The following is a 21,738-nucleotide window of genomic DNA, read 5'->3' as shown; positions in this document are numbered from 1 at the left end:
GGCCCAACGCCCCTATGGATGCTTTGGACTCTATCAATTTTGAGAATCTCGATGCCATTGTCAAGTTTAGATAGAAGAGAGAGAGTCGATTAGATAGAGAAAGTGGAGGAGATTGAGATTGACTGGCGGCAAAGACTAAAGGGGCTGGGAGTCGCTGTTGGGGCCAATAACGGTGGTGGGGCAACCGACAAATTTGATAACGCCGTGGGTGACCTAAGCCGAGGCCGCTTAAGGGCGTAGTGATGGAGTGGCCGCGTGTTAAAGGCTGAGGAGGGTGGGGTAGAGAGATAAGAAAGAGAAGGATTTGGTTGAGGGGACTTAAATTCCCTTAAATTTATGACTTTATCCAAGCCTCATTCGTTCACGTTGCGCCCAAATTTAGAATGGCTTTCCAATTGTCTAAAGTTTGGATAGGTTCAATCGATTTGAGTCTATAGGTTCACTTGATCTATTAACCATGCGAATAGCTTGTCATAAATAAATAATCCTTTTAAAGGACACTCCTCTCCACATCGTTTCCATATCAAGACACTCGATTCAAAAATCTTGTCGATGCGGAAAGAATGAAGTGTACATTTTTTAGCATTTTCAACTTTGGAAGTGCATTTTATCTGGTCAACAGCCAAAGCTCAGGTTTGGGAGTCGGTTTCCGCATGAGGAAGATGTTAGCACCGCTTAAAACGCCCATCTATAAATCGGTACATTTGGGAGTCCGGTTTGAATGTATTATTGCAATTATAATTTGTTCTTGAAAGTACATAAGAAAATCAAACTTACAAGATAACGACGGAATGCATTAATTATAATTATTTTTTTCTAAAAGTACAAAAGAAAACCAAACTTACAAAAGAGAAGGATGAGAATGTTAGTAAGAGAACATTAATTAATACCTTCTAGCGACTTTTGCAAATGGACCCACGTGACTAACATTTGATTCATTGTATTAGACTCAAAAAAGAAAAAGGAAAAAAATAAGAAGAAGAAGGCACCGTACATCCGTACAAGATTCCCAAAGTCCAAACAGATGATAAAAGGGAACTTGCACATGCGAAAGTGCTCATCCTTGCCTATGATGGCAACCTATGATGGCAACTATCTGTAGGCCGAAGGTGACAATCCACTGGACATAAAAGCGAGGTCCTTTACCTTATGGGTGTGCACGATTTAAATCCAATACTCAAATCCTCGGTGTTAAGAATTACTATGAAGGGCTTAAGTTTATTTTCCAAGTAAATTATTCGGCAATTACTCGCGTTAATCCGTTTTTACTTTTCCCCGTCTTTTGTCTCTGCTTTTATAAAGCCCTCCCTCACTCTCCTCTTCATCCTGTCAACTGCCCCACTTTCTCTTTACTCACACATTAAGGCTGCGTTTGGTTCAGCATTTGCAATGGGCTTTGAGTCCAATGCAAATGCTGAAAGCCCAAAGCTACTTGGGAAAAATGCAATGGTGTTTGGTAAAAAAATTTTGCAAATGGACTTTGAGTTGAATGTGCGTTTGGTAAGAAGAACTTTTATAATGGGCTTTTGATGGGTATAATGTGTGTGTGTGTGTATATATATATATATTTTTTTTTTTTTTTTTTTTCTTTTTTTTTTTTTTTAAAAATTCGGCTAAACCCTTCGCCGGACCGGCGAAGGGGGCTGCGGCCGCCGGCGAGCCAGATCCGCGCCGGCGGCGTGCCGAGGTCGCCCGAGGTCGCCCGAGGTCGGGCGACCTCCGGCGAGGGTCGCGCGACCCGGCCCGAGGGCCGCGAGGGTCGCGACCGACCCGAGGGCCGCCGGAGGTCGCCCGACCTCGGGCGACCCTCGGCGAGGGTCGCGCAACCTAGCCGAGGGCGGGCGACCTCCGTGGCCCCCTCGGCCGGGTCGCGCGACCTCGCCGGACGGCCGTCGCCCTTCGCCGGTCCGGCGAAGGGCTACTCCTTTTCCATTTAAAAAAATAAATAAATACGGGGACAATAATGGAAATATGAAAAATTAATAAGGATAGTTTAGGAAAAAAAAATTCTTTCAGCATTGGGTAGAATGCTGAAAGCTCAAGGCTGGTCCCTACCAGCCTTGGGCTTTCAGCATTTCCAAGGGGAGGCTTTCATTTGAAAGCTCCTTCAAGGAGGTTGCCAAACACCCCATTTTTGGGTGAAAGAGCTTTGGGGCGTGGATGGGCTTTCTAAATGCCCATCCAAACGCACCCTAAGTTTGGGGCACTCGTCCTCTCCTTTATCCGTTTTTTCAACTTACTTATTATAATGACGAGGAGGAGGACGACGACTTCAATATGAAGGCAACAATTATGCATGCCCAAGCATGATATAAAACAAATTATCTACGATGATGATAAAGAAGAAAATAATGTACAAATAAACCATTATTACATTACAAAAATGTCGGATAAGGTGGGCTGTCTATGGATCTAAATTGCATTCTGTTCATTGGTTATATTTTGACAAGGGATGGAAACAAGAACTACTATATGGCTATCTTGCACAAATGGTTATCATTGATGCAGTTCCTACCTTGGCTTTAGCAATATGAAAACGGATATATGCATTTGAACATTGAAGGGTACAAGCGATTTTCTTTATATTAAAAGATATCGAATATTACTTTTCTACATTATGACGGAACCCATCGCCCCTTTCAACCTCCTGCTTTGGCCACAACATTCCTGCAATTTCCATGATTGGTATCTATATAAATATAGTAACAGAGTCTCTTTTTTAAGTGTTGCTTTCGAATATGCCATTTTGGATTGTATCCTCCTACAATGGCTCTCTTCATTGCAAGAAAAGATTTTGATTCTTTCTTCACGAAAGTGGCCGTCGCCTAAATGTTGCCTTAGCAAAAAATTACTGATCTACTTAATCGTTAAGTTGACTATTGACTTTACTTTTTCTTCTCCTTAAATTGTCTGTTATAACCTCAAATTTTAGTTTCGTTTTAAGTTTGCACAGGGTTGACTAACAGTTGACTAAAGGTTGACTGATGAGATAAAGGGGTCCAAATTACATTTGATCATAAATGGGTTCTACATATCAAAACAAATCTCATGGGGAAAATTCCAAATAAGAACATAAAATATCTTCATTTTCTCAAAAAAGGCATAAAGTGACAATGACAATTTCAAATAAGAGCCTGAAGTAATCATGATAATTTTAAATAAGGACCTAATCTCATCAGCCACCTAAATATTCCGATCGGTTAAGGGCATTTTGGTCCAATGCAATTTTAATTTTAAATATTATTTAATTATATCAATAAAAAGTTAAATCTAATATAAAAAGGAAAGGAAGGAAATCAAGAGGCGAGGCCTCGTCGTCGCTACCCCCACCATCATAGGTGCTACCCCACCATCGTAGGCCCTCATCTGTGGTCCACTAGCTAGGGCTCGGTGACACTCATTGACCCTTGGTTGGCCATCCCCCACCATGCTGCCTTCCCTTCCCCTTCCCTTTTTTAATTAATTTTTTCATCGAATACATTAAAAGGAAAAAAAAAAAATGAAAAAAAAAAAAAAATAAAGAATGCAAATGCCCTTATCAGTTGATAAGTTAAGCATTGATATGGTAACTTCAGACATTTAATTAAAACAATATCTACTTAGACTTTTATTTTAAAAAATAAGAGCGTTTCACACTCTTATTTGAGACAAGATCCACTTTAGGCCCTTATTTAAAAAAAATGAAAACACTTAAGGTCATTATTTGGAATTTTCCCTTATGATACTCATATCATTGCCTCAAATCAATAAACGTATTCTAACCATATGTGTTTTGTTGCCTTAATGATAACATGAATATATCCAAAGATTTTACTCGACACCCTTCCACTTGGTTTGACATGTTCGTCTTTTTTAGTATAAGTTTTTGGTGCCGAGATCCTTATGTATAGTTTTTGGTTCAAAAGTCAAAATATTATTTACCTTACCAAAAAATATATATAAAGATCCTAATCTCTCTAAAGAGCTCCACTTTACCGGCTACCCCGTTTCCTTATGACAAAATTATAGATGCATTGTGGATGAAATAAATAAATACATGACAAATACTCATAATATGGTCTTGAGCAGGAGTAAAGAAAAATTAAAAAAGAAAAGTACAGAAAATTTTGAATTTTCACTCCTCTTAATCTTTTAAAATTTTTAAAAAGTTTTTTCATTTTCAATCAAAACTTCCATTGGCCCCATTTTCCTATATTTCCTGAACATGGCATAGGGGTTTATTTGGAAAAGAAAAAGCAGCGGAGTGAGAAAATAGGAAAGAATCCAACAGCTTGGTTATTATTTTAGCAATTAGTACAAAGAAAGATTAGGCCAAACTTAGCAAAGAAGCTAAAGCGCCCGCCTTTTCCTTTCTTTGCCTTGAAAATTGACCTCTGTCCGTCGTCGACTCTCTTTCACGTACTCTCTCTCTCTCTCTCTCTCTCTCTCTCTCTCTGTGGCGCTTCACAGTGCTTTTCTGTACCACTTCCGACGAAGAATATGGACGGGTCACCGCCGATACGCCCTCGCCCTCCCAGCCGCGGCGGCGGAAGAGGCGGTGGTCGCGGTGGCGGACCCCCGCCTCCTGTGCAGCTGCACCACGATCCTTACTATCCTCCCGCTAGAGCGTGGCCTCCTCCGACCCTTCTCACGAGACCACCCGATCATCGTCGTCAACCTTACCAGCATGCGCAACATTCTGTTCCGAGCAACGCGGAGCGGCTGGAGAGGATCGACCGGGCCGTCGCGAAGGCTCGGCGCGATCTCCTCGCCGCCGGAGAGAGCGTCTCGTCGTGGAAAGTCTCGCAGGCCGTGGTCTTGGCTCTGCAGGTCGAGTCGTGGGACTCCTTGGGGTTCAGCATGCAGCAGGTGCCCTCTCTTAGGAGCTTAATGGCTGTTGAAGGAAAGGTGAAGGTTTTCTCATCGTTGTCATAAGTTTCGTCTCTTCTCTGTCTTTAGACTGCTTGAAACTGTGTGGAATGAATAATGGCTTAGGAAGACGACTCTCTCTCTCTCTCTCTCTCTCTCTCTCTCTCTCTCTCTCTCTCTCTCTCTCTTTCTCTCATGTTTTACTTAGCTCTCAAGTGAGGGGCTAGAGAATTTTGCCTTTTAAGGTTGAGTTGCATTTACTTGGATGATCTGTGAGTGCCTTCTCTCTCTGCAATCTGGGTTGGCGGTTCTTTCTCCCCTGGATTTTCCTTTTCAAGAGAGGAAACATAGGAAATGAGGATGCTTAGTAGGAATTAGGACGTTGACCATAAGGGCTTTTAGTCAACTGGGAATTTGACAGACTTCTTCGTCAAGGTCTTTCTTTAAGGTCGGGGTACTATAATGGTTATGTGAGGCCATGAACTCATTGGTTATCTTGCCTTTTTCTTTTTGCTTTTCTTTTTGCCTTTTACCTATTTGTTTATGTTCTTGTGGGATTCCATCATCAAATTTACGGAACATATACTTAATGGACTCCATCCATTGTTTATATTGAGTTGCTTACATTTGCGGATCAATTTAGTGGACTCTCTGCAAAAACAAACATGAGATGAATTCAAGTAGATTTCCCATAATCTTCTATGTAACTGAGTGAGATACCCATTGAATTAAGGATTGAAATTTGTTTGTCTTCCCGGCAATACCATTCTTCCTCAAGCAATTGCATTACCCTTATACCCCAAGCAAGTATTTTCCAAGTAAGATATTCAAATAGTATACAAGGACCTCGATTCATCATCATTCTCTTTCCTTTTCCTTTTTCATGATTTCTTAACATTTCGCTGCAACCTACTTGTGGTTTGTCAGAAAAGAGTGTGGGATTTATAAAATAATCATGGAGAACTCATAGATAAGTGATTATCCCAATGCTAGAAAAGTTGAAGAAGTTAACACCCAAATAAGGTTTCTATTTGTTTCTATCTATTACAAGTTACAATTGAAGTTTACTCTAGGTTTGGAAAGGTCTTTAGTCAATTGGATTTCTTCCATGAGCTAATGACTATTGCTGTTTGTACTGGTGTACAGCTGCATAACAGAATATAAGGGCTGCGCAATGTAAGTAATTGGAATGTCTACATTGTAGCTCATAGCAAATGAGAGAATGGGGAAAAAGAATCTGCTCAATTTTGCGGGGATTAGGAAAAGCAGCTGAGTAATAAGTTTGATCATTTGGGTACTGAGAAAGATTAGGGAGAGTTGGAGCTTTTTCTTGTTGTGTAGATATTAACCGTATAAGTTTTCCCATGGCTCAATTGGTGCTGGATCCTGCATATTAGATGTTTAAGTTCTTACAAACTGTGCAAAATGCTTATTTTTAGAGTAAGACAGGCCTGTTTTAGACTATCTGTAATATCTTTTCCGATTTTCATTTCTTTCCCTTTTTGGTTAGAATCTGAAGTTGTTCGAGTGTTCTTTTTCCTAAATTACATGGTAATGGCAGGAAAGAGATTCGTCGCCACAACATGTCTAAGGTTTGGAGATAGATTTATATTGACTTTCTTCTTTTTGACTCACCCTTTGTTTAATGTTCCGCAGATAAATGCATTTATCCATTGCTTTGTGGAAACCCGGAAAATCACCTCATTGTATGATATGCAAATAGCAATCTGCAAAAATGAGGGCATTGAACGATTTGAAGAGCTTGAATTGGGCCCCTTTTTGCAATATCCCCTTGTTAGGCATTACTTTTCCCTGAACAGCGATATGACTGAAGTGCTCGAGATAACTAGTGAGGAGATTGTGTGTCTTCTTGCTGAATTCTTTATTAAACGCAAAAGTGGGAAATGCAAGAGTAGAAAACCCATTGAGATTGAGGACCTTCTCAGCTTTATAGCCAAAGAGAAATCAGTCTCAGGAACGGAAAAGCTTGGAGTACGAATTCGGAACCTGGGGTGCGTATTTTTTGTTTTTATTTTGTTTAACTGATAACAAAGTTATGTAGGATAGAGATCATAATTAGAAAAGCTGATTTGGTATGCAGAGTCTGTTGCTTGTCTTTGCCATTCCTCTCATTTGAATCTTTTATTATTGCTTTGTCAAAAACTATATAAGCTTAGAGAAGTAAGCATTTTCCAACTTCTTGAGAATAGTTTTCTGTAGCAAAAGAATTTGACTCCTATACGCTATTGCAAATGTTTTTCCCTATATCCTTCATCTCGATAATTCTTTTCTTTAGTTTATTTGGACTTTTGGACACAAAAATTAGTGATTGCATTATTCAAATTATTGAAGGACTAGAGAATCTAACTAGAGGTAGTTTTAATGGCTTTGAATGCTTTCCACAACTTGATTTCACTGATGTTTTCCAGATTCTAATTGACTTGCTTAACAAAGTTGACACTAGATTTTAAGCATTGAATTCTTCAGAGTAACTCAAATAGTAGTATAAGTTAATTATTTCATTAGCGCTGCTTGATAGCTTTCATAAGTAGTACATGCAAAGAAGCCTTTTTCGATGTGAAACTTTCCCTATTTGGGTTCACTACTTAAATGTTGTCTCTATCATGCAGCAGTTTTGATGTTGTGTGCTAAATTCTCATAGGATGAACAGTTAAAACTTGCTAAATTCACATCTTCTTTACATGGTGTAGCTTCATATTGTTGAACATGTTTAGTTGAGGATTTTCTATTTGGCAAACATAACAGCCCTTTATCTTTAGGATTAGTGAATAATGAGAAAATGGGATGAACAAGAAATGGATTTAAAAGAAACCCACAGTCAAGTTGCAGTTTTGAGAATATACAAACAACTCGCTTTTTTGAGGCACTGAAGTAATTGTAGAAAACTAATCTTTTTTGTTCATCAGACATGCGGATGAGTAGTCTGCCTTTTGCAGTTCAAGTCAATTAATGCATCCTGGTGAATGTTCTGTGCATGTTTAAGTGTATCTCCTGTTTGTTAAAACTGTACACAACTCATGCATTACGAGCTTGGTGGGGCATGCTAGGCTTGAACAAGATGGTTATGGGTTAGAGAAGTTAGAGAACAATTCTCAATGCTGGAATGAGATGGTTAGGTTGGGGGAAGGCGGGGGGGGGGAATGGATGGGGATACAAACGTGCTGGTAGAGTATGGAGTGAGTGAGGACTGCAAAGAGAGACTTTAAGGTATGAGGAGCTTGTCCACTTCCATCATCGGACTAATTATCATATCAACATATGCCTCTGAATGGATATAGGTCTATTCCGAGCTTTGAATTTCTAATATGACCAGCTTAGCTTCTCAAGTTATTCTAATTGAGAGTGGTTTGTCATTCTTGTACCCTCTCAATGTCTCAAAGCCATTTGGCATGTTCTTTTTATCTTTCCCATTGTCCAAACATTCCTACCTAGAGATGGCACATTAGGTCACGCTCCTTGAAAAATGCCAGATCAGATGGTAAGTCAAAATGTGGGATCAACCAGAAATGGCTCATTAAACTATGATGATAATAAATCATACTGAGAGATCAATTATAGATAGCTAAATTTTCTTGATGGTGACATTTGTGTGCTTCCTATGCATCCAGGTGTATCACGTTCTGTAGACATTATTATCTGCTGTGTCAACTAAATTAAACTTGTTGTTCATGAATGAAGGTTTCATTATTTGTTTTTCCCTTCATATATGTAGGCTTCATATATCCTTTATCTTAGATGCAAAGAGATCAGAAGAGACAAGCTTGAGGACATCTGTGAAGAAGCTGAAACAACAAGCTAATGAGCAGCGGCCGGATGATATTTGTATGCCATGGGAGGAAGATTTTATTGGCAAGGACTTAAATTTGGTTTCTTCAAGTTCAGATGATGAAGATGGTGACAACTTCTTTAATGATGATAAGAAGCATGATGATGATTGTAACAGGGATGAAAAAACAGGCCAAAACATGCTCAGCAAGGCATCTGAAAGTTCCAAGATTATTAAGACCAAAGATCTTACTTATGTAGGATGGCTTGAAAGAGACATGAAACAGAGGGACAAAATTTTGAGGAATACGTCGAATAGAGCCAATTACACAAAAAAGTTTAAAAAAAAGACTGGTGCTACACTGGTTCTGGAGATAAGTGCTATGAGAAGTTTCATGGAAACATGGAAGGAAGCGTGTCGAGCATGTTCTCTCTCCAAGGTAAGTTCATGGTTTTCATTTCTTGAAATGATCGATGCCATTAAACTTTCATCTAATATCCGTCCCTAGTTTTTCAGGTTTTGACTATTTTGCATCTCCTTAAATGAGCAATGGTAATATTCATTCCCTAGGAGGTGCTCCACCATCTAGCTATTAGATTCATGTGCTATGTACAAGTGCTTCCACTTTCAATTCTTTGGTTGAATTGTGACAATCACACTACTCCTTACATTGACAATCCCTTGACTTGTGTGATTATTCTCTATCATGCTCAATTCACCAATACCAGGGGGGTGCGTTTGTTTCACAAGAAACTTGTTGAAGGACAAGAAATTTTACTGTGAAAATCATTTCCAAAGAAAATGGCTGGTTTTCAGTTGTCTGGTGATGTTTAGATCTCACCTTTAAAAATTATTCTTTTCATTATAATTATATGTTGTTCCTAGTAATAAATACTATGATGATATCTAACTCCTTATCTAAAATGATGCTACTATATGAAGTATAAATTTTAATTTTTTTTATTACCAAATAAAATGGCCTAATGAAGGATGCCAAAAAAATAGAAAATGCAAATAATAAACAAACTTCATCTGTCATTGCTCATAAAACTTCACTCAAGATGAAATAGTTTGTGAGTTTGCTATGAAGAGAAGCAAAGGTACAAAAGGTACCGAAGAGGAGTGAAGACTCGCAGAGAGGGAAAGTACATAGGTTAAAACTCTGTGTGAGTGTGCGTGTGGAAAAGGAGCTTAATTTCTTCTTTTTAAGATGGAGAAATCATTTTCCTCCCTTTTAAGTGTGCTTTTCCTTGAATGTAATTTTTTTTCCGTTGATTATCCGTTTTCAGCGAACCAAATAAAAATTTGGAAAATCATTTTTGAAGAAACAAATGCACCCTGTATATTTGTTAGGTTGCCTTAAAGCTAAGTTGTAATAGAGTTGTTGTTATGGCTATAGCAGAATACTGCTGTAATAGCTATCACGTTGTTTGGTTTTGGTAATGAAATAGTTACTGTATTGTTTAGTTTGACACAAAAGTAGTGAAAATAGAGGTAAAAAAACTAAAGAGCCTTTACTTTGTAATAGCAACTAGTTAGTAATTTTGCTCTTTATATTATGCATTCGTAATTAGGTATTTCAACTAATTATACTATTAATTAGTTCATGTATTTCGTTTTTTATCTTAATTATTATAACAATATAATAGCAGTAATGTTGTTTCGTTACTTTATATAAAATAGCAAGTAGTTTATACATGATAAATTAGAAATATATAAAATTATTATTAATTACAATGATAATAATGCTACTACATATAAAGTTTAAGTATTATATTATGTGTGATTTCAGAGTAAATTGTGAAATTTTGCATAATCATATATAAACTTTAGTAACTATATTCCAATAATATCATGTATACAATTTTGTATGTAATATAACATTGTGTGCTGCAAGCAATGTTGTCAAATCAGGATTTGGACCATGAATTGTGAGATTCAGTAAAAACCTTTAGGATAAATTAAAAAAGAAAGATATCTTACTAAAGTCTACCATTAGTTGCAAAAATGTGGGAAAAAATTGTAATAAGACATATAAACGTATAATATTGAAGAAATACACGCCATTGTATTGTATAAATCCAAATGACGGATGTAAGAAATTCAAAGGATGCCTTTTATAAAATTTCGATATATAAACATTCAAAATATTAAATGGGTATAAAGCATTGATATGCGTATCGTGAATTGAAATCATAAATTTATGAATAATGGAACAAGTTTGAATCAAATTGTAAGATTCGGTGTAGTACCTTAAATAAGTATTTTGTGTGATGCACATTTATGAATTTCATAAAAAAAGAAGATATTATATGATATAAAATTCTGTGTTAGAATTATGATCTAGGAAAAAGAAATCTTAATTTCGAGTGCATGTGATGATCCCTATGCATAAGAAGATATAATTTCTAATTGTTTTATTAACATAAATATTACATTCAAATATAAACCACAAATGTTTATATGTCATTTCATTTAACATTGCATAATAAAGTGCAAACTTATTGTTATTTATTTTGTAACCATAAAAATTCAACATTTATGGTGAAATATGACAAAGTTACATAGTTTTGATAGGTAAACGTGCGCGCGTGCGTGTGTGTGTGTGCTGAATTGTGGATTTGTTAGTGAATTGATAGATTCACCTACAATTTGAATGATTAGCAATTTATCTAATGGAAACTTATCACTAGGGCCTTCAATCGAAATGAATCATATGAATAGATCGAGTTACCGCACGATTCTGGTAACTTTGTTATAAAGCATAACGCCAAGACTTTTGTGGCCCAACAATCACAAATATAAAGTCTGGCCAAGTGGTGTTGAAGTGTATCGTAATCTAATGCATCTCTGATTTATAATTATGAATCTAATCGTTTTGTATGTGAATTGAATGGAATTATACAATTTGAGTCGTGAATGGTACAATTTTAACAACATCAATTAGGATAATATTTATATTTTATGGCAATTATTTATTTCCTTATTTATAATCATTAGTGTAGTGTATAAATATTTTATTATATATTAGATCACTTTATATTAAAAATCAGCATTAGGATTAGTCTAATCATATATAACTATTACTAATGATATAAAAGTAGAGTAGTTGCGTAAGTGAGTTTTAATAATTCAATACGAGTAAAGTGACAGAAAAAGAGCGGGGCATTTACGGAATAACTGTTATGATGGAGTTGGTTGTAATAGCTTTCGCGGTAATGTGGCAGCTGCAGTCACTATTACTGCAAGCAAACAGTATAATATGTACTAGACTTTTCATAGAAAAGCCAATACTGTGCCTGAGAGCTTTCTATCCGATTTAAACATTTTAATGCAATTTGGCTGCCTTGGCGTTCATACTATGGGATACTTGGCACTTCAACTCAATAAATGTTCTTTCAGAATTTTGAATTAGAGGCTTATTATATGCACTTCCTTGGCCTGTCACCACCTGGATCTAGTCATAGGTTGATTTAATGTTTTATACTCTTGCATAGATCTAATGTTGGCAATAGAAAATAGGAAGAGGTTGATCCGCAGTCCCTCCTACATACATAACTTCAAGCTTTCACCATCTTGACTGACCACATAAAAAATGCATGAACTACAGATGAACTTTAAAATTTTGATGATGTCAAAAAGGGTCTTATGGCAGTAGATTGGGTGGTTAATTAGAATTCAGCGCATGCACAGCTTCTGAAACAAGTTCTACATCTTTTTAGGTCATGGAGAAAATGCTAGACATGTATGTACTCAACCAGAAAAACCGACGCAAGATGGGCCAGATGCTTCAAACATATCCCTTGGTCGGGTTGTTGAATGTCGCTGTGAGTTGATCATGATTTTCCTTATTTTTCCTTTAGACTGTATATATTTTGCCTTATATTTTGCCTTTGAAGGTTCAATTTTCAAGTTGACAGTTAAAGCAGATCTCACTTTCTCATGAAAGTTAATACCTATTTCCCTTTAACACCTTGATTTCTATGTTCTACCTGTTTCTGGTTCTTAGTTTGTTTTTCTCTGCAAAGTTCTGTTTGTAGAGGAGCCAGTGAAAGAGGGACATGAAGCTATGAGGGGAAAGTAGGATGAAGATAAAATCAGAGAGGCTGTTTCTTATCTGAGCATCTAGATGTTTAGTGGCTTCCTTCATTTTGAAGCAGGAACCATACAACTTATCCTAAAATTTGAATCATCTTATTCATAGGAAATTAAGCTAGTCATAGTAAGTTAATCTACCTAAAAGTACCCTTCCAACTAAGCAAACTTGTCACGTGTTTTTTGGCACTAAGGTATAGCAAGTTGTTCTTATTCTGGAGGACCTTGTTTAATCTGTGTTTCTTGTTGCAGATAGAGAAACGTTTAGACTTAATACCTTCAGTTACTATCCATGAAAAGCTTCTTCATTTGTGTAAGATAGTGAAAGTTTTTGATAAATTCCGGTACATTCAAGAATTCAGGAATTATCAGACTAATGTATGTCAGTTACAAGTGCAATAGGAACACATAAAAGAGGGAATAAGAAGCAGAAGAAAAGAGAACCCAGATATAGCTCCATCTATCTTTATTAATGATAGCTTTTGGCTGAGAGAACTGCAGTTCTTGTTCTTCAAAGATCTAATCTTTTCTTTGGGACTAAATATTCCACCTTATGCATAAAGGAGGAGACCTCCACATCTCTCTTCCTTTTTATTTCCTCAGCTCCACTTCCAGTGCTTGTGGAGCCTTTTGATAAATTGTGGTATAATCCAAGAAATTGTAGAGTAGACAATGATAGTAAGTTGGATTGATTCTCTGTTGCTTCTGGACAATGAAGCAGAATATTTACAGCTTTACCTGAAAAGGCAACATCGGCATGCTTTAGCAGTTTGGGGTAGTCTCACATAGCTGTTAATATATGGTGGAAGCATGGTTTCTAGACTCCCTAGAAACAAAAACAAGGACTTATGGAGGGAGCTTTGATCCCCAATGTAGCTTCGTGGGAAAAAAATGTTACTCTTATTTGTCAAATCCCAATGGTATTGTTAAACAATAAATCTTCTGTTGCTTACCACAGTTCTCTGTCTGTCCTCGCTCCTCTGGTCTTGGATAATGACAGATTCTTAGAAAACGAAATGAATCTGTAAGTCCCAGTCCGATCCCCATGTAAAAAAATCTACTGCCTGAATCGACTAGGATGACAGTAGATCTTATCTTCTGCAATAGCTAATAATTGGGGATAATTTCACAGAGAGCATTATTGTGAAACCAAAAAGTAGCCCAGATTTTCACTCTCTGACAATTAATATCAAACCTGAATCCAGATGAAGTTGGAAAATTGTTGCAATACCTTTTATAAGTTTTTATGGTCATGTTCCATGTGAGTTAGGCAATACAGGGATGTGTCATAGTGATCCCAGACCCTGCTTCCATGATCTATCCTAATAGACTTTGAGTGAAAATTCTTAATTTATTCCACCAGGCAATAAATTTCAAAAATTTCTCAAACATGCATTTCTTTTATGCCTTTCCTGCCCTCCACCTTCCTTTCTGAAGAGGAGGTTTCCAAATAGCACTTTACTGGACTTGTTGAAAGTTATGAGCATCTAATAGTTCCTCCTCCTTTTAACAAGAAAATCTGTTGGTGTCTTCACCTCCGCTTTTGTATAGACATTACAACACATAAATGAACGTCCAATTGGGAGCATTATCAATAAAGATATTGTAGTTGGTGTTCCAACAATGCCTAGCCAGGAAAAAAAAAATTAAACCAACTTGTTAGGATTGTCACCATCCATGCAACTTTAATCTGCCTCTAGTTGTCTATTCTATTACTTCATTAAATTATTTAGGGAAAATTCCAAATAAGGGCTCGAAGTGGACCTTGTTTCAAATAAGAGCTTGAATTACCCTCATTTTCTCAAATAAGGGCCTGAAGTGGATTTTGTTTTAAATAAAGGCTTGAAGTGGTCATAGCAGTCTCAAAGAATGCCCGACCTCCCAAGGGCATTTTTGTCCTTTAATTTTTTTATTTTCTTTCAGTTTTCCTTTTATTTTTTTTCTTAAAGACAAACTCATAAAAGGAAAAAAAAGACTAAAACTTAAAAAAAGAATAAGTAGAAAACACAAATAAAATTTAAAAAAAAAAAACCACGTGGGAGGCTGCCCTCCCTCTTAGGTTTTATATTTTATTTTTAATTTTAAAAATTTGGTTTTTTTAAAGAAATAAATAAATAAAGGAAAAAAAAGGAAGAAACAAACGAAAGAAAGTAAAAAAAGAAAAAAAGTAAATGATGAAAATTCCCTAGGGAGGTTAGGCTCTTCTTTGAGACTGACTTTGTTATTTCAGGCCCTTATTTGAAACAAGGCCCACTGCAAACTTTTATTTGAGAAAATGAGCACGTTTTAGGCCTTTATTTGAAATTTTCCCAAAATCATTTATGAAGTTGAAAATTTTGGTTATGCATTGATGTTGAATTTATCAGAAAACAGGTTTGGTTTGGCTTATAGCCCAACTTTTGGCTTTTTTTCCCCACTCAAAATTTGAATTAGCAAATATTTTAAAGTTACAAGAATTAAAAAATTGCAAATTTACAAGTCAACATATGGATATTTTGAATTGTTTCATCTTTTTGTTATTAGATCAAAGTCAAGTGCATGTCACAGGATTTGAAAAAAAGCAAAAAATGAGAAGTACAAGTCATTTCAAATATGCCCAATATAGTCTTGTGCTAAAGCAAGAGAGTATATTTTGGATTGTCTGAACTACTGAATTGAGAACAAATGGCATGAGTGAAAGTGCTAGTATGAACACCTAGAGGGGGTGAATAGGTGTTTAAAATAAACATTGGCAAATAAATGAGGAATAAAATAAATTTCGAGTAAAGTCTAAATAAGGATCAAACTTTGAAACTGAGTCTGAAGAACAACAGACTTTAAGCGAGTTCAAACTTTAACGGTTAAATAGAACCATGAATAAAATAAAGGAGTTCAGGGAAGAGAATAAGAATACATAATTTATAGTGGTTCAACTTAGATCAAGCCTACGTCCACTCTCCTACGCTAACAGCCTTCTGGCTGGATTCCACTATGCAATCAACAAGAGGTTGTAGATCACACTATCTCACTAAGTCACTCTTTTGGTATTTCTCTCACGATCATAAACGTTTAAACTCACGAGAGACAATTGTATGATCAAAGTTGGCTCAGACTTTGGAATTATAAATTCTACGCTCCGTCTCTTACTTGCTTATTGGTCTTTGATCTCCTTATATACTCCTCATTTTCCAAACTAGCCGTTGGACAGTATCTAGAGGATCGTCTTCCAATTTATCCATTGGATAGATCTGTATCTTGAAGATTTAGTAACCGTTGAGTAACAAAAGTAGAATCCCAAGTTGATTCTAATCGCCCATACAAACAGAATTTTGGTTTCCATATGTAGAGCTTCTTCATATAGAAAGTTCTTGTCTTCAAGATCTAATTGTCAATCAATTAGATTGAGTCAATCAAATCAATCTTGATATGGAATCCAAACCAGATCACGAGCTATTATATGTTTGGGGCTTGTGTTACATTGGTCAAGTTGTTTCGTTCTGAATCTGTTTCGTTCTAAACTTGTGTCTCGTTCTGAACATAAAGTCTGAGGGTGTTCAGACTAAAATATAGTCTGAGTGTCTTCAGTCTGAAGTAGAATCTGAGTGCAATAGACTTTACAAACGTAAATCTGAATATAATCTGTTTCTAAACAGATTTAGCTTTAAGGTCTAAACACTGTTTGAAGAAGTTCAGCTTCAGCATAGAGTCTATCTTCCGGTTCTTCCAAGTATAGACTTTGACAATATCCTTTACATGTTCTATCATCTGCATAATCTATTACTCAATTATTAAACATGTTAGTAGCTTTTGATTTATTTTGTCATCTTCAAAATATCATAAGGGATTTCCCTAACAATGAGTACTCGTTTGGTGATTTTATTACGTTGCACTAACTAAAAGTTGTCTGGAAGGGCTGTTCTTTTTATCAAACTTCTTGTCTAAAACGCTGAGTCTTTTTGTATTAGTTTGGAATCATGAGTTTATGTAAGCCAGGTTTCATGGCTTCTCTTTTGATTATATTGCCAATAGGTTACTTCTTTTCTTGATTGCAGGTAACTTGTATCAAATGTGGAATGTTGGAAGATGTATATGATGCTATTGGTAAACAAATGGGAGATGGGATCACTCTGCCAACCCCCCTACCTGGAAGCAAAGATACACATTCAACTTTAGAGAGTGCAACCGACAATGCTCGGCACAGTGGAGAGCCTGCAAAAAGTATCATCTCAAAGCATGGATCCCTGAGTCATTTATCCAGTATTGTTCTTATATACATATTCATCATGTATACAGTCAAACAGTCATCTGAAAGCATGTGTTTTTTACTGTTCCCTCTTTTCTTTGTTCTTGCATCAATCTAACTTCTGTTTTTACTATACCCTACACACGAGTACATTGGATCTTACTCATTTAAGCGCAGTCTGGAATAGAGACAAGCAAGCATAATTGGCTTTGGACAAGAATACAATGCCTTACCATTTCCACATAGAACGCTATACAAGTCGCAACTCTTTATCATTGATCTTGTATAAAGTACAAGGTTAAGTGATGGTATAGAAGTTACAACTATGTAAAACAGAAGAAATGAGTGGCATGTAAAAATGAAAAAGTAGGTCGCTTGATATACTTCTAGTTACCAATGTTTGTAAAATTGAAATAGTGGTTGCTTGAAATAATTTTAGTTGAATCGAGATTGTGGCTTCATTGGTAAAATCTTACTTGGTCACTTTATCTGATAGCCGATGATACATGTAATTGATTTAGTTTATTTGTGTAAGCTTTGACTTGACTAGAATGGCATCCTTTAATCTTGTCTCGTAGAGTATATTTGATATACATAATGAGCCCATTTAATCTCAGCTCTTAGGACAAAACAACATCTTAACATGGTGACAAAGCACAGGCCAAAGTTTCAAATCCCAGTGATCTGTCCTATTGTAATTTTTCTTGCTTTCCTATTTCTTCTATCATTGAATTCCTTTCATTGATTCTTTGCTTGACATCGTTACATGTACATGCTGTGTTTTATGTGAAATGCAATAGAGAGGGTTGAGGATATGCCTGAATTAAGATATAGACAAGTTTTGCTGATTGCTTAAGCTTTGAACAAAACAATCTTTTAACATGATTTTGGAAATTTGACAATTTTGTAACATTATATCTATGGACAGGCTTGATTTGAAGTACTTGTTTGATTAAAGGAGTGGTTCAGATATGATTTAGACGATAATATAATTTATGTAAGACCAATTTTTTTTAAATAAATGATGTAGAAAATCATGACATCCCTTCTTGTGAGTAGGAAATTCATTTCGGGCAAATATTTCTAGTTGGTGGCAGTGTGATCAATATGGAAAAAATGTTAAGAGTTAGAGTATGTGCATGACTATGGAAGAAAATTGGACAGACTACGTGCATGAGTTGACTGGAAGTTGTGGAGTCAGCTATAAACTAGAACAAAGTTGTGGGAGGGAATCTCAGAGATTGATCTGGATATATGACATTTGGATGAAATTTTCTTCACTTGTACATCTTTACTTGGGCTATCTTGCCCTAGGATCTTTGGATTTTATCATGGACTATCTACTATTCATTAAGGTACTCATTTTTCGATTTTGGATTGAGATATATTCATGTGCATTTGGTCCGCTGAGTTTCTCAAGGACAACGGATTGAATGATCTTTTAGAAATGTGCTCGATTGACACTCTACCCAGGCGGCTTGTATGCCGCCGCATTTGGTTCATTGTTCACCTTTATTCTCCATATTTTTTTTTCCAAGATGTCAGACACTTGTGCATTTGATGCTGAGTTGTTTTTTCATAGACGAGTCTTGTGATATCATCGACTTATATATCAATTAATAGGTGTCACTGTTGAAGACATTACCAGAGAAATTGATGCTTATTATCAGCTTGATCATGAGAAGACAAGCAACAACAAATCAGTTCTGGAGATGAGTGTTAATTTGTTGAGAAAGCTTGTTGACTGTGACTCTTGGCTGGCAAAGCAATTTTTTGTTAATGAATTTGAGTCACTTGGTCATGGAGAGTTTTTCAGTTTCCTGACAGAACACATATCTCTTATGCCTACTGTGCTGAAACAGTTCTTGAATGGTGATATGCATGAGAAGTCCCACTTTGAGGTTTGCATGCTGCAGCATCAGTTGATGGTAATAATATCACAAGCATTGAATAGCTTGTGGGACGGCGAAGTAGTGACCAAACAGATGATTTCGACATTGCTTCTGAAGCAATTCCCCAATCTCAGTTTCAAAATGGAAGTTGGTTCAGTGGAGAATTTTCTAGATATTGTTGGAGAGTACAGAGGTATCGCAATGTCAAAATGTGTCCTTTTCTCTCAGACATTGATGGGTGCCCATGGTCAGGCTATGCTGGCGCTTGATGATGATTATGTGGTTGAACTTGAAACCATTGGTAGAGTAACCGATGTTTCACAGAAGATAGGAAAATTAGAATCAGTGTCATCTCAGGATGCAATCGAAGTCTTATTAAGAGCGCCGATGCTGTCAGATTTAAGTCTTTGGTCACATTGGGACATTAAGTTTGCTCCACATCTTGGCCCTCTTGTAGGATGGTTGTTGAATGAAGTTAATAGAACAGACTTGTTGTGTTTAGTGACGAAAGATGGTAATGTGATCCGGATTGATAGTTCTGCCAGCATGGATCTATTTCTGCAATCTGCCCTTCAATCATCGCCTTTCCAAACAGCGGTTCAGTTGCTCTCTTTGTTCTCAATACTTGGTGGACAAAAACATGTTCCTCTGTCTCTTTTAAAATGCCATGCACGTCGTGCATTTGAAGTCATCTTGGACGATAAGGAAGTGAACAACAGTTGGAATCTTCAGATGCAAGAAAAAGCAGCTGGTATGTCAAAGCTGTCAGATGAATCATTCCTGAATTCCACTGGCAAGTGTAATGCAGTGCTTGTTGCATCAAGATATTTTCTTGAATGCCTCAGTTATATTCCTTCAGAGTTTCGTGCTTTTGCTGCTGATGTGTTACTATCCAGTATGCAATCTGTCATAAAACATGTACCTTCAACCATCTTGTCAGAATGTAAACTTGTGGAGGAACGAATCATGCTTCACGAAGTGGGACTATATCTTGGTGTTGTGGAGTGGATTGATGACTACCTTGTCTTTTGCTCCTCTACCGATGTTGAGATGTGTAAACTCGGTGAAGCTCCATCATTCAAAGCTGACACCTCCAAGTCAAGCACAGATTCACTGTCTGTGATATACAATCCACAAAAATCATCTCCTGCAGAAGAAGACAATAATGTGTCCTCTCTTGTTTCTAAGGGTCAGGGTACCATAAATAATGAAATTTGTCACAGTTCTGATAATCCAGAAGTTTGCATTGATAAGAGTCTGGCACAAAATGAAACCGTTGAATACGAGGATGCTTACTCAATCATTGAATCTATAAGGCGAGAAGAATTTGGTCTTGATCCTAGTCTTTCTGGTACAGAAAGTAGCTTGTTGAAAAAGCAACATGCCCGTTTGGGGAGAGCACTTCATTGTCTTTCCCAGGAGTTATACTCTCAGGATTCTCATTTTCTTCTTGAGTTAGTAAGTTCACTGTTGCTTTTCATTGATCTTTGCTTTTCCTCTCCTGTAGCAGTCATCATTTAGCAGGATAGTACTGCGAGTTTACAATATTCATTTGCCCTGTTGGATGCCTGCTCATGCTTTTGCTTTAGTTGTTTGTCTGATTCATGGTCAGCAATGATCTTTTGTGGTCAAGTCATTCATCCATTCTTGTCAAGTTCCTTAGGGTATTAGTATGTGCCCATACATGTGTGGACAAACAAGGGAAACCGAGTTAAATGCCTGTCATTTTTTTTCCAACAGCCTAAGCTGAAAGTCTACACTTGATTTGCTGAAGCCTCAAGCTGAAACAAGGAAGAAATGCCACTTCTGCCTAGGACTACTGACTGCCTTAGTGGAGCAGTTAATGACATTATTTTGCCCAGTTGATTATTCACACAAACAAACAAAAACCTAGCCATATGCATTAGAGAAAGTGGCCTTCCTTATCAATGTTGTGATATGTTAAAAGAGTATTATTTTTCTTTACTATGCAGTGAAGTCAACTTACGCTTATAGTATGTATAAGAGCAACTTGATGGCTTTATCGTAGTTTTATTAGTCAACATGTGCAAAAAATATTAAGGAAACTTTCTATGCTTCTACTGATGAACATGACATCTAGTTCAATTATGCGAAGAAAATATGGACATACAGCTTATGCTGCAAATTTCAATTTCCGCTCCAGGAGATCCTTTGATTTTGAATTTGATAAGTCTGAATTCAGATAATTTTTGGAGACTGAAACTCTATAAACTTAATTCAGATAATTTTTGGAGACTGAAACTCTATAAACTTGACAAAGCTTCATTTGATTCCCCTGGTTTAGATGTCTTAAGTGATCATCCTTTATCTGCATTCCTCTGAACTTTTTGTTTCTGTGTTAGTCATCTTATATTACGATTCAGAGTACACTAAACCTAACCAATATTTCCCCACATTTATTTATCTATTCCTCGTAGTTAGACAAAAGTTTATGGACAGGGATTTATATTTTAATACCAGAAAAAAATGCTGATTAAATTTCAATGCTCTAATGTATTTACTTTTTGCTGCAGGTTCAAAATGCTGATGATAATACCTATTTAGAAAATGTTGAGCCGGCTCTTATATTCATCCTTCAGAAGTCAGGCATCATTATTCTGAATAATGAACGGGGCTTTTCTGCTCAAGACATTAGAGCACTATGTGACGTTGGCAATTCTACAAAAAAAGGAAGTGCTGGATATATAGGGAAAAAAGGCATTGGTTTCAAATCAGTATTCCGTGTAAGTAGAGATGCCTAATACAATTCCATCATATCCTTTTCTCTGGGTAAATCCTGTACTTATTTATTTGCGAGACCCCAAAAAGGTTTAGGGATTCAATATGCCAGTAAAATGGATTTGAAAGGGAAAAAAACAGAAAGTCAGCAATGA

At 36.5% G+C, this 21,738-nt stretch overlaps 1 protein-coding gene across 1 annotated transcript; it reads left to right on the top strand.

Annotated features, from left to right (window-relative positions):
- The first annotated feature begins 4,420 nt into the window (after window positions 1-4,420).
- LOC104417110 (protein NO VEIN) lies at window positions 4,421-21,606 on the top strand. The gene is made up of 7 exons (XM_039299924.1): window positions 4,421-4,887; window positions 6,505-6,860; window positions 8,582-9,074; window positions 12,358-12,462; window positions 16,762-16,966; window positions 18,576-20,302; window positions 21,379-21,606. The coding sequence occupies exons 1-7, from the start codon at window positions 4,480-4,482 to the stop codon at window positions 21,604-21,606; spliced, it is 3,522 nt and encodes a 1,173-aa protein (XP_039155858.1). The 5' UTR covers window positions 4,421-4,479.
- The last annotated feature ends 132 nt before the right edge of the window (window positions 21,607-21,738 follow it).

The sequence above is a fragment of the Eucalyptus grandis genome, chromosome 8 (assembly GCF_016545825.1).
Source record: "Eucalyptus grandis isolate ANBG69807.140 chromosome 8, ASM1654582v1, whole genome shotgun sequence".
Taxonomy (NCBI): Eukaryota; Viridiplantae; Streptophyta; class Magnoliopsida; order Myrtales; family Myrtaceae; genus Eucalyptus; species Eucalyptus grandis.
Note: the sequence above shows the minus strand (reverse complement) of the source record. Positions and strands in the feature narration are given on the sequence as shown.

What these genes read in the sequence shown, in the direction of transcription:
- LOC104417110 (XM_039299924.1), top strand. Translation starts at nt 4,480, where the DNA reads ATGGACGGGTCACCGCCGATACGCCCTCGCCCTCCCAGCCGCGGCGGC. An exon ending in TAATGGCTGTTGAAGGAAAG is followed by an intron (nt 4,888 to 6,504) that starts GTGAAGGTTTTC and finishes AATGTTCCGCAG; the next exon opens with ATAAATGCATTTATCCATTG. An exon ending in GAGCATGTTCTCTCTCCAAG is followed by an intron (nt 9,075 to 12,357) that starts GTAAGTTCATGG and finishes ACATCTTTTTAG; the next exon opens with GTCATGGAGAAAATGCTAGA.